Consider the following 12,258-nt stretch of genomic DNA (forward strand, 5'->3'; position numbering starts at 1 on the left):
ATTTGTACAGATGTTTGGGAGCCACCTAAGTCATGTTTGAACACTGTTTTGGTATATTTGTAATGCATTTAACTTTTTGCACCTAAGGCAACCTGCCATGATTGAGCTCGCCGAGCTGTCGAAAACCAAGCCTTCCAATAAAAATAACGAAACAGCTGTCATCGCTGTAAGGAAAGCCTACTTTATGCTTGCGGTTTGAACCGGATTAATAAGATAGCCGAAAGTCTTTAGTGGGCATGTGCAGTGCGCCTAGATTTCTCCCTTGAGAATACACCTGATTACTGTGTTTGAGGGAGAAAGAAGAGGAAAAGATCATTTGGATCTCGTTGGCCAGACCAATTATCACCAGCTGCTAGGAGAGTATTGGCACAGATTGAATGGAAACATTTTAAATACGCCACACACACACAGAGAGACGCGCACACAAGGGGTCAATGTTTTCTTCCACAGGTATGCAGCACTGATCATTCTGATCATAATCAAGAGCATGATGATGATTATAATGATGACTACAATCTGAGTTTCTGGGCTGTTTGAATGCTGTAATAAAAAAGCTACAGTACACAGTAAGTTGAAGCTTCAGCAAGGGTGACAAGAGGAAGTGAGCGCAGGCCAGAAGCCAACGGAGTAACGCAATATGGCATTCTTTCAGATGCAATATGGCTTCCTACCAGCGATTTCTCAAAAACAAGCTTGAAGTTCCATTTCTGGTACGAGCATGTGCACGGAGGCCCGCTCGCGCACACATGCACACAGGCGCTGGCTGAGAAAAGGGACTCACACTGTGAGCAGGGTCTGTGTTGCATTATGCGTTGTAGCCAGAGCAATGAAACAAAACCACAGTCGCCGAAAGGTTCGCTTTGCCCAAAGGACACTGAACTGCACAACAGATACACAGGCTGTGAAATTTCACAGCAGATTTTTGTCTTTTCCGACAGCTGAGCACGTTGCTTTCAAACCAAAAAGTACGCCAGCCTCGCTTGTATTTTTCCTCTCAGAGCAAACACACTCGCATACACACACGTAATCTATGTGTACATTAACCACAGACATTTTTTGATATACGCTAATTTCCAGTCTTCAAAGGGCTGTCAGAGTTTATTATCAGCACAAAACTGGAATAGCATCAAAATTGAACTGCTTCTTGAACAGGCCTCATGACAAGCAACAACTAGCTCCAAAATTCCAGCTCAGAAAAGGGCCGCTGCCAACTACTGACATTAATTACTTCAAGATCTCCCATGCTTCAACATACCCAACAGTATCTACACTATTTGTCACATCTATTTGAGGGGAAATTATCGCTATTAGGAATGATCTCACTCCTGGGGATTGTACAGTCTCTGGTTGCAAAAGTGTGCAGAGTAGCTGTTTTATTAAAGTCCTCTGATTGTAATTATTTTATTAAATTATCATTATTGATTTACACAAATACTTTAGTATCCTTCTGAGGCTCGAACTCAGAATCCTGCTGAAACAGACGGACTTTTTCATGCAGAGTATTTTTCACCCTGTGCCTCAGGAACTGAATTTCACTTTGGCTACCTCCTTACACAAAGTCTAATTTTAGTTTGTTCACAGTCTTACTTGAATTTTTGCTATATTGTGAATGAAACACCCACCTGACTGTACACGTGTAATCAGACAGCTCAACAGATGTACCATCAAAGTATTTTTCTTTATCAGTAAGCGTGCATTTAAAACTGGTGACAGGACTTAACAGCTGTGAATACTGACCAAGGGTGAAAGTTCATAAGTCCAAGTAAGTCCAAGTATTTACATTTCAGATGTAACTAGCTTTTGAATTCTTAGCATAGATTCTCAGCTAAATTAGCAATGCGGTGTGTGTCAAAGCATCTCATCCCAACACCTTGTGAGGATATACAAGTGCAAAAATAGAGCTTCTCACTCCCAGATGACAGCAGTAGTAGTGGCTACAGCAGCAGACACAGCTCATATAGTCTCATGTAATCCTACAACAGAAAGGAGAGAGGTTTTCATTTTTACTGCTCCTGCAGTGTGTGTGCGTGCTTCTGTGTGTCTCTCTCCTGGATGTCTTTTTTAGTGTTTAGTTAGAGCACTTGATATACTGTACCATCAGCCTTGCTTACAATCTGCGTCCACGTTTCTGTCTGTTTGAGAGATACAGCAGGTCTTCGAATCTAAAACAGAAGGGTTCGCCAGTCGTCTGGACCGTGCACGGCTTATTTTTTGCAGCGCGGTTTACAAAACCAGTCATAAACACTGATAAGAGCTCATGGAAAGAAGTTCTAGAAGTGAGAGAGAGGCCATTCCCCCCCCTGTTTGAACTGACGGATAAAGACCTGAAAGAAACTCTGTGCGCGTGCGTGTGAGCATATGTGCGTGCCTACCCATGACTGCACGTCAGAGGAAAAGGGTCAGTGAAACACTGAAGGTGAAGAAAAGTATGACAGTGCAAAGTGCAAAGCTAAGCCGTCAGTTTATTCCCAGCACTGTTTGCTGCCACTGAGACTAACAACGCATCCTGCCGGCAGCTTTGAAGATGAAGGATGCCGGTTTATAAGAGTGCACGGTGAGCTGCTTAAACATTAACCAGAACCTCAGTTTGAAAGGTTACAAACAAACAAAATGGCTAGGAAACATCCGAACTAAGGCCTGTAGGATATCTCTGTTGTCCAGCTGACAACCGACTGGCCGGGACTTCTTTTGCACACACGTACATAAAACCATGTGTCTGACTGTATACAACACAACTAAACAATGAAATCAAAAAGGGCAACAAATATCGCAAAGAAAACATGCACCACATGGGTGTAACGTTTGATCACTCTCTGGAAAGGGTTTCACAGAATCAGCCGAAAGCGAGAATACAACCCTCAGTCTAATGTGCTTGGATAGAAATGGCAAACTCTGATTAACTGTTTTGCACATAAAGAGAGCATCTGACAATAAGCCCTGTAGCCTTAATGACAAGTTTTGATACCTTAGAATACATCAATAAAGATGTGGTTTGACAGCTATTAAGAATAATTTCTGGGTTTTTCCAAAGGTAGCTGCAGAAACCCAGTCATGCTGTTCTACAAACAGGTCTGAAATATGACAGAATCCGCTGTTCAGAAAAGGGCTTCAAGGGTTACTCCTAGTAGGCTGTCAAGATTGCAAAGAGTTAAAGAACAGCATGTCTATGGCTACAGGGCATCATTTGCATTTCAGAATTTTCAGTACTGGATTTTGTCTTATATAGTTGTTGAAAGCACCATGGTTAGCGGAGGAAAAATAAACTCTTGTGTTTTCATTGGTTACAAGAAATTTTGCAAAATCCTGATAACATTGCTGGAAATGTTTTTGTTATCTCTCTCTCTCTTGTTGTTGCTCTGGAATGATCCTAAACTTTGTTAAGATGTTGGCAAAAATCCATGAAATTAAGAAAGAAATACATCACCTAACAGAAAACAGCTGTTTTAAAGAATTCATTTATTTGTTCTTCTTGATTTTTATTAATTTATTTTATTTTCTTTTTTAGCCACATATCACAAGGCATTAACACAACTTCAAATATAGTTGCATGTGGCTGACACTGTCAGTCAGTTGCCTCTTAACAGCACCTGGGAACATTTGAATGTACTTTGTGTTTTCTGTTGTGTAGATCTTGATAACTGGGGGCAAAACAAGCACAGATCACAAGTCGCCCAAATGATTTAGGGATATGAAAAGAGGTGTAATTTCCACTGGAAATGAGGCTCCGTCTTACTTTCACACGTTGAATTTCTTCCAGTAATATTAAAAAGTGTCCACTTACCACGACAGAAGAGAAAAGACATTAGTTCTTAATTTTATTTCCAGGTATACCATTCAGGAGCTGCAGCAGCAGCAGCAGCAACTGGTAGAAAAAGTGCCCTGCAGAATCCATTTGTCAAGGGTTTAGACTGACACAGTTGAAACCCAGGGCAACATGGTACCCTGTTTTATGCAGTCTAAGAGGCCTTTATAAAGAAAGACCTGCAGGCATTACTCAGTCTTAAAAAAATTATCATCCAATCAAAAACAAACAAGCTAAAAAAAAAAACAACCCAACTAACTGTATTTTGATTTAGTGCTAAAATTTGTCTATATGTGCTGGAAGTTGACATCAGTGAAATATAACACAGCAAAGCTTTAACTCATAAAGTAGCAGGCCTCTATCCAGGAGACTAATTGTGATCTAAGGTGCAAATATGCATGATGACAATGTGGATCATAATTTGTCTAATCTGAAATCAAACCTACATGTTTCAGGCTTTAGGAGTGAAAGACCCTACATGCCAACAATGAGTGAGCAAAAGCATAAAGATTGCAAACTGAGAGAGTCTCGTGGAAATATGTACAACTCTATTCTGTAGGTCATTATGGTGGTTGAGTTCAGAGAGGAAGGAGAGCTTCTTCCTGATCCTAAACTCTTTATATGTTGAGTTGTAAAATGAACAACTGAGGAAAATGTATTCACTGCCTCTCTCTTCCTCACACAGTTTCTTCATCATGTGCCCCCCCTCCAACCTATCCGACATACACCCCGCCCCTGGATTAGGTTCATCTACTTCATTTTCACTATTCTCGTCTCGCGGCCAGCCCCTCCCTCCGTCCCTGCTGGCCCTTGCAGTACGGCACTTGCCCCCTCATTCTGCATGCTTTTTAGCCCTCTTCCCAATCGTCCTTAATCTTCCTAAATTATTCAAAACACTTTGTCTTCTTCTTGTACCCAAGACATCAAGTAAATTACACGAAAACTGCAAACTAGGGGAAAAAAAGAATCACATTTGTGATTTTTTTTTCCAGAGAAGCTGAAACCTTCCTTTATCGCCTTCCTTTATTGAACAGTTGACGGGGATTTCTGTAAATGAGCTCGTCATTTAGCCTAAAAGGCTTGAGTGAGGACACTTCCACGTCATTCGTGTTATTTAGCTCATTGCATTACAGACTTAGAATTTGCTGTCGAGACACCCAAATGCATCGAGATTCACATTCAAGATCGCCCGATCTGCCTTTAAGATCATGATGGAAGTAATCAACAAAGTTTTACGAGATCCTTTCAACCATCTCCTCTCTTTTGTTCAGATGTTAGTGTGATATTTAAAGTTATCAAAAGGTTCTGTTTTCCATGTAACTCGCCCTCTTCTATTGTTCAGTTTCATTACAAAGATCAACTTCTCACCAACATTTAGTGTTTGCTAAAAATGCACACACACTTTCCCAAAACCTGCAAAATGTTAAAAACTAAAATACTTTTCTAAAAATAGCCATTTTCACACTTTTGTGAATCCAGTGCAATATATATATATATATATATATATATATATATATATATATATATATATATATATACATATATATATTATTTTATTTTTTCTGGTCAGGTATAAAAAAGTGTAAATGATATTGGTTAAATAAAACAGTTTATATATGATTCAGGGCTTGTGCCTTTTTTCTGTTTAATAATTTTGCCAGTATTTACAAATGTCTCCAAATGTCCCTCTACCCAATGTGATGATAGATCTAACATTAACAAGGACCAACACGTTTTTCATTTATCTCAATGTTTTGTACCTTTAAATGACCAAAAAAACAAACACTTATTTTTAAAAATAGTAAATAAATAATATTGACTAAATAAAGCTGCAAAATCACTTACTTGGGTTAGTTATTAGTTACCTTTATATTTAAAAGCATGCAGGCTAAAATGGGTTACCTGACAAGAAAAACAAACTTTAAAGAGTAAAAACGTTCTTTTCTTGGGTTTTATTGCTTCCTTGGACAAACTGGGACTTTCTCCTACAGTATGAACAGCTTCCACTGTTTCTGTTGACTTAGCAGCATGTTCACATCTGTCACTAGGAATGTCCCAGAGCTTTAGAAATGGGCAACACCAGCAAACAAAAACCTTTTAAACAGCTGCTATGTGTCAGAGTGGCTGACATGTGCTGTGACTGTCAAACAATATAGAGCCCCTTTCCCCCTGCAGACCTGCAGCTGAATGGAAAATATAAGGGTCTGAATTGGTTTGTGATGGATGTGTCTTTCTGTGATTGTAGAGTGTTACACTGAGGGTTTTGTTTTAGTGTCTATCATCAGTCATCTTTTTGCTTGTCCTTTTCACTCTCTGGCTGTTTCATCGACATCCTACACCGGGGGCTGCACTTCAGATTATTGCAACACTGTTGCTTTTAAGGTCCACGTGATTCTAACACCTCTGTATACAGTAATTAAAATAAAACCAAAGTTATTTTTAAAATAAAATGCAAAGAGAGAATTTTTAATATGAAGCATGGTCAAAGAAAGGACGGTGAATAAAGATCTTCATTAAAGATTTGATACAAATCACCACACAGGAACACTAAAAGAAAAAAAAAACACTTTTGTTTAAATGTTTTCCAACACTGAGATTCAGGGATGAAACTGACAATTTCACTAATCTGCACAAACAATTCCTAAATGACTTCTTACAGTGTTTGAAATGCCCACAAGCTTTTTCTGAATCTCTAGCCTGCATAACTTGGCCATCCAAGCCATCTGAAAAGCATTCTGCACTATCTGCAATCTACAGGCTTACTTATCCGTGCCAGCTTGTAATAAAACACAACTATTGCAACTTTGATCACTTTTATCACTCAGCAGCTGATGAAACTTGCAGACACAAAGAGCTGACTCGCTGATAAAATCGTGAAATTTGCCTCTTTTGTGTGTAACACCTGTTTCTTTTTGGTATTGCATAAAAAGAAATCATGTAATTAACTATGCTATCCAAATTTGAGGATTTTGCACAGTTAGAATCCGTTTTAAAATTGATTTAATTTGAATTACTCACATTTGCAACCAATAAAGCAAATAACATCTCTTCTTCTCTGCAGCATGTTCTCGTGCTTGAATGTAACAATAAACTCTATAACCTATAGCAATAAATCTACTTTTCTGTGCTTTGTGTCACAAGACCTGATCGATTTTGTTGAGAGATACTTGTGTGATTGGGGAATGAAGAAGGGTCTGTTTTCAATTAGCAGTGTGGCGAGTTTTTGCACGATTCTTCAGATAAATTAAAAGGCATCGCTTTATTGTAGCGGTGAAGTCGAGCAATGAGAAATGATGCTGTGGGTCATTAGGCTCAGTGGTCCCGTTTGAGGTGGTTTAAAAGCCTCCATTATGGCCTGCGACGAGCTAAATGGACTTTCAAATTGCATTTCATGTTGCATGTGACTTAAATCCAAATATGCTCGTGGACGTGAGCCGAAGTATTCATTTAAACAGAACCGCAGTAAAGGTTGTATTGGAAGGGACTGTTGGAGCTTAATAAACTAAAGCAATTAAATTATTGGCAGATTTAAAGAAAATATTATTATTATTATTATTATTATTATTATTATTATTATTATTAAACCATATAATTGACACACACAGTTTTGCGTAACGAAAATCTTTCCATTTCTCAATCTACCTGGTTAGGTTAATACATTTTCCACATCTCCAACACATCAGCACATCCTGCCACCGCAATTCTAATTTCATAATTTCAGGTTAAGTAACACTTCTCGTCATCAGACAGTCGCTCCGGGATGGAGGGCCGCGGGTGGGACTTACCGACACACTCGTTGGCCTCCCTGGCTGTGGCTCTCTGCCACGGTCTGTCGTAGTGAAAAGGTTTGCACCTGTCGCACTCGGGCCCGGCGGTGTTGTGCTTACACTCACACACCAGATTCCCGTCTCGGTCCTTTACGCACCGAGATGCGTGTCCGTTGCATTTGCATCTCCCTCCGACCTGCAGGTCCGACACTGAGTAGAAATACGAGTCCCGGGCCAGTTCCGAGTCGTCCTCATTCTCGTCGCCGAAAGTGTGCAACCTGCTGAAGATGACCTTAATGTCCGTGGCTGTGACCCAGTCCTGCAGCACCGGGGAGTTGTCAAAGTCATGCGCCGACGGTCTGCCGTCCAGCGTGCTGAAGGCGATGAGCCCGCCGGTCAGAGGGTAGATGTCGGTGTGTGAGTCCGTGCAGACTGCCTCCTGCTCGTTCTGCTTTGTGATAACGGCCCTGTTGGGCTTGTTATACATCTTCCTGCACTGGGTAGAGTAAAACTGAAAGGGTACCCAAGTTTTCCCGTAGTCCATGGACTTGTAAATAGCCATGGATTCGGGTCGGGGCGAGCAGAACTGTAGGCTCACATACGTTACCTCAAACTTCTTGCCGAGGGACAGAGTCAGGGTGACATTTTGCGGGTACTGGATGAAGTTCTCAGACTGCCAGCAGGTGAGGTTGTGAGGGTTGTTAAGATCCGTTAGATACGCTGGTGGGTGATACTTCTTGGGGTCAGAGGCGTCGCAGGTGTGACAGTTTCTGGTTTTCTCCTCTCCTGTCTCGGCAGAGGTCACCAGGCAGTAGCGACTCGGCGTCTTGCCGCAGGTACTGGACACCCTCACTTCCTTCCCGAAGGCGGAGTTGACGAAGTCCGGGATGCAGCGCCGCGGGTTGCCGTGTTCGTCGTAGCAGGGATCCGGAGGAGAGGTCTGTGCTGCAAACATGCTCATCCCGTACCCTCCAGAGGCGCTCCTGCACGACAGGGACACGGCGAGCAGCAAAACCAGCACAACATCCACAGCTCTTATCATGGTGGCTCCGTGATCCCCCAAGTGTGTCTGCAGAGTTGAGAGGGAACACAGAGAGCACGAAGAGTGAGTTATTTTAGTGATGACACAAAAATATATTAATATCTGATAAAAAATATAAGTGATAAAAAACTGGAGTATATTTATTCCTAATTTTGCTTATCTAAAATCTATAAAAGCTCACTTTACCTGAGATTTATTTTAAATAATGTAAAAGACCGGCGAAGACGCGCTACTTTTCTCACTCGCTGGTCTCGGTTTGTTTGTTTCTTCCAATCTCTTGCGTAAAAATAGAGAAACGGATGGATTTAAGAGTCGCTTGTGTCCTTATAGCAAGTCCCGCTCCTCCTGCCGGTCTTTTCAAAATTTCTCTCTCTCCCTCCCTCTCTCGCTCTCTCTCTCTCCACATATTCTCTCGCGCGGATCGGATCTTGCTTGGCACGGCTTTAGGTCAGCTCATCTTGGGTGACAGCAGGCGGAACAACGACGTCCACTGGTGGCGCTTCAGGAGACTGTTGCGGTAGTGGGGCGCAAATTACCTCAGGAGAGAAGACAGAGAAGTGTGAATCTGAGAGGCCCCCCCTCCCCAGTTGATCCGGTACTTTATGCTGGGTTGAGCACGTTTAGCAGAAAACAGTGAAATCACCCTTCCATGCAGTAAAAGCCCTGCTATATCCACGAAATATTTGCAGTTTTCTTCCTCTTCTACTTCTTTTTTCTTTCTTTTTGCCCAAGGCCAAACTGGTCCTAATTTACCATTTACTTTCCCAATTTTTAAAAGTATTGGCATTTCACCATTTTAAAAATGACTTAATTTCATTCTGTTATGTGTAATTATTTTTAAACGACATCAACATAAAATGTTTCAGAAGGATAAAAGGAAAGGTCTTATGTCCCTCTCAGGTTTCTGTCCACAGTGGAACAGTTGGAGGGATTAGGTTTACTTAAAATGAAACAGGCACTAAATTGTGGAGTGCGCCAATAATGTGCTCTTTTTACTATGTTAAATTCGAGTGTTTAGATTATTTGGAGAGCAATTAAGCGGGTTTTTTTTCTTGGTTTCTTATTGGAAACCAAACTGCTTCGGGATAGCAGCCATACTCAGTTGCAGAATGACGCCAGCGTTTGTACTTTCACACGGGTCGGGTCTTGAAAAATAAAACATTTGCACACCAGATTCAAGGCTTTTTTTTCTGTGCAGGGTTTCAGAATACATGCCTCTTGAGTTGGAAATCTTCTGTGACCAGCTGCTCCATGAGACCTGTTGAATATTGGCACAAAAAGTAACCGCGCCATCTTGTGCCCGTAGAGGGAAACAGCAGCTCAGCGTTCAGTGACCGGCTGGTACTGTCTGTATATTCCAGGTGATGGAGGTATAACACCACGTACTATTTAATGGAGAATAAAGACCTTCACTGCTTAAAGGAGTGAAGCATGGGCTCTTATGATAGCCAGGTCCAGTTTTATTCGTTATCCGGGATACTGTGAGAAATTTTCAAGACATATTACCTGAAATTAACACATTAAGGCATCAATTACTCATTTCATTCAATGCATTTTTTAACTTTTTATCTTATACTACCTACACAACAAATTCGCTTTACAAAATCAGTCAGATTGGAAAGTTTGTTAACATGCTCGAAGTTCAGGAATACTAGAAAAGCTACAAGAAAATTCACATTAAATTGTGCAAATAATGTTTTTGTTTTTTAGGCTCCGTGCTGGTTGAATCTGAGCGCTTTTGTAGACCTCTGCATGTGTTCAGTTGTTGGCATCAGCAGTGAAATCATCAATAAAAAGACGCTGTGCCCGTTCTTTTGGCACCTGAACAAGCCCCAACAGAAGCACAACAACGTCTGACAGATGAAATGCAATTGAGATCACTGGCAGCGTTTTATTTTTGTCCATAGATTTTTGGGGGAATGTAGCCTACAAAAATATTGCTCAGTGCACTCCCAAAAGTTTATTTTTTTTCCACCTTGTGAGGAATTGACTGCTCATCCTCATGATTCCTCGTGCTGTCAGGTCCTTTGCCATTTCCTAATTTTCCCGTGGTGAGCTGCATTTCCAAAATGAAAGTTTATGGTACAGTACTAGCAAAGCATACACTTTGATGTTGCCAGAACAGAAGTCCACCTCAACCTAAAGGCAACTTAGTCAACTCTGTTGTAGATGAACTGAGATAAAAACCACAAATGAGACACATTTAGAGGCTGAGTGTTCGTGGTTCCTGTGAATCCTTAACATTTGGGGATCGTGTTTTAAAATAATTTGAGGTGATAAAATTATTTTATACAGTATTGAAATGAATTCGTGTTTCTTTGTATTTTGCTTCTCATGTGCCAGACTTTTGTGTAATTTTGAATAGGGGTCTTGAACAAGACTTGTCCAGTATACTGACGTTCTTTCAAAGTTTTACTTCAGACATTGGCTGCTTTTTCATTTATTTTCAGTCTAGTCTTTGTACCAGATAATTTTCAGAGGAATGTTTTGTTTCCTCGTTCTTTACTTGACACTGACCTATGAATCATTTCGGCATAAAAGGGGATGTAACTTACGGTGCCACTTTTATGCTTGAATGATTCATATAACAGACAGCTTTGCATAGAGACAATTGTATTTTTAGGCCCTTTGTTAGTAGCCACCTGTCTCAAAAGCATGAAACTTTTTTCCTTCTGCCCTTTTTTTCCCAAGGTGAATCTACAAAAAATGCCAACACTCTTTCATGGGTATAAAATGGTATTCTTACACCAACAAGGTGATTCCCAAAGAGTTATTAGTAAAAAAAAACACAAAAACAACTTGTTTTATTTTGGGATGGTGTGCAGCCCATCCTTCAAAAAAACTGAGGAAGTTGTGCAAAAGAAAGAAGTTGCAGGCCTAAACATAACTATCTATGATGATGAACAGTATCTGAAAGTTATGTTCTTAAGAAATGGAAAAAATCCTGAAAAGAGTTGACGCAGGACTTGAGAGATTACCCAGCTGAAGGGCCAGATGAGACCTTTTCTGATGAAGTTTCAGGAAAACCTTATCAGAACTGGTCTCGGTGGAAGAGTGGCTGTTAAGAAGTCCTTCTTAAGGAAGGTTAACAGGGAGAAAAGCTTGAGGTATGCCAAACTACACAAGAAGTGGATATTGGTGACTACCAGTCTTTTGGAGTGACTGATTCAAATGAAAGATGTTGGTTTAGCTTGTTAAAAGAAAGAGATGAGGAGAGAGGTAAAACAACGAGTGTCTACAGCCATCTGTAAAACACAGTGAAGGCTGTGTCATGGTGTGTGGCTGCATTTGAGCCGGTGGTGTTTGAGATGTAGTTAAAAATAATGGAATTATGAACACAGAAAAGTACCGTCAGATTTTGATCACCGCGCAATCTGGAAAGCATGTGACTGGCAACAAGTTTGTTTTTCAGCATGACAAACAAAGTTGTTCTGCTTCTTTGCTCATGTGTTTTAGCATTTTATCTTCAAATTATTATTCCATGGTTTTTCTTTGGTTTTAAATCCACAAAGCAACTGAATTACACAGGAATAAAGAAAAATGCAGCACAAGAATTTCAGTTTAATTCAATTCAGTTTTATTTATATAGCACCAAATCACAACAACAGTTGCCTCAAGGTGCGTTATATTGTAAGATAAAGATCCTA

General features: G+C 40.5%; 1 protein-coding gene across 1 annotated transcript in view; it reads right to left on the reverse strand.

Annotated features, from left to right (window-relative positions):
* Positions 1–9,065, reverse strand: part of ntn1a (netrin 1a) — a 57,400-nt gene extending 48,335 nt beyond the window's left edge. The window contains exons 1-2 of the mRNA XM_040024684.1: positions 8,798–9,065; positions 7,588–8,638 (exon numbers count right to left, since the gene is read on the reverse strand). Coding sequence (XP_039880618.1) covers positions 7,588–8,611 — 1,024 coding nt within the window. The 5' untranslated portion in view covers positions 8,612–8,638; positions 8,798–9,065. The remainder of the gene's footprint in view (positions 1–7,587; positions 8,639–8,797) is intronic.
* Positions 9,066–12,258: the final 3,193 nt, after the last annotated feature.

The sequence above is a fragment of the Simochromis diagramma genome, unplaced genomic scaffold (assembly GCF_900408965.1).
Source record: "Simochromis diagramma unplaced genomic scaffold, fSimDia1.1 OVJJ01000302.1, whole genome shotgun sequence".
Classification (NCBI taxonomy): Eukaryota; Metazoa; Chordata; class Actinopteri; order Cichliformes; family Cichlidae; genus Simochromis; species Simochromis diagramma.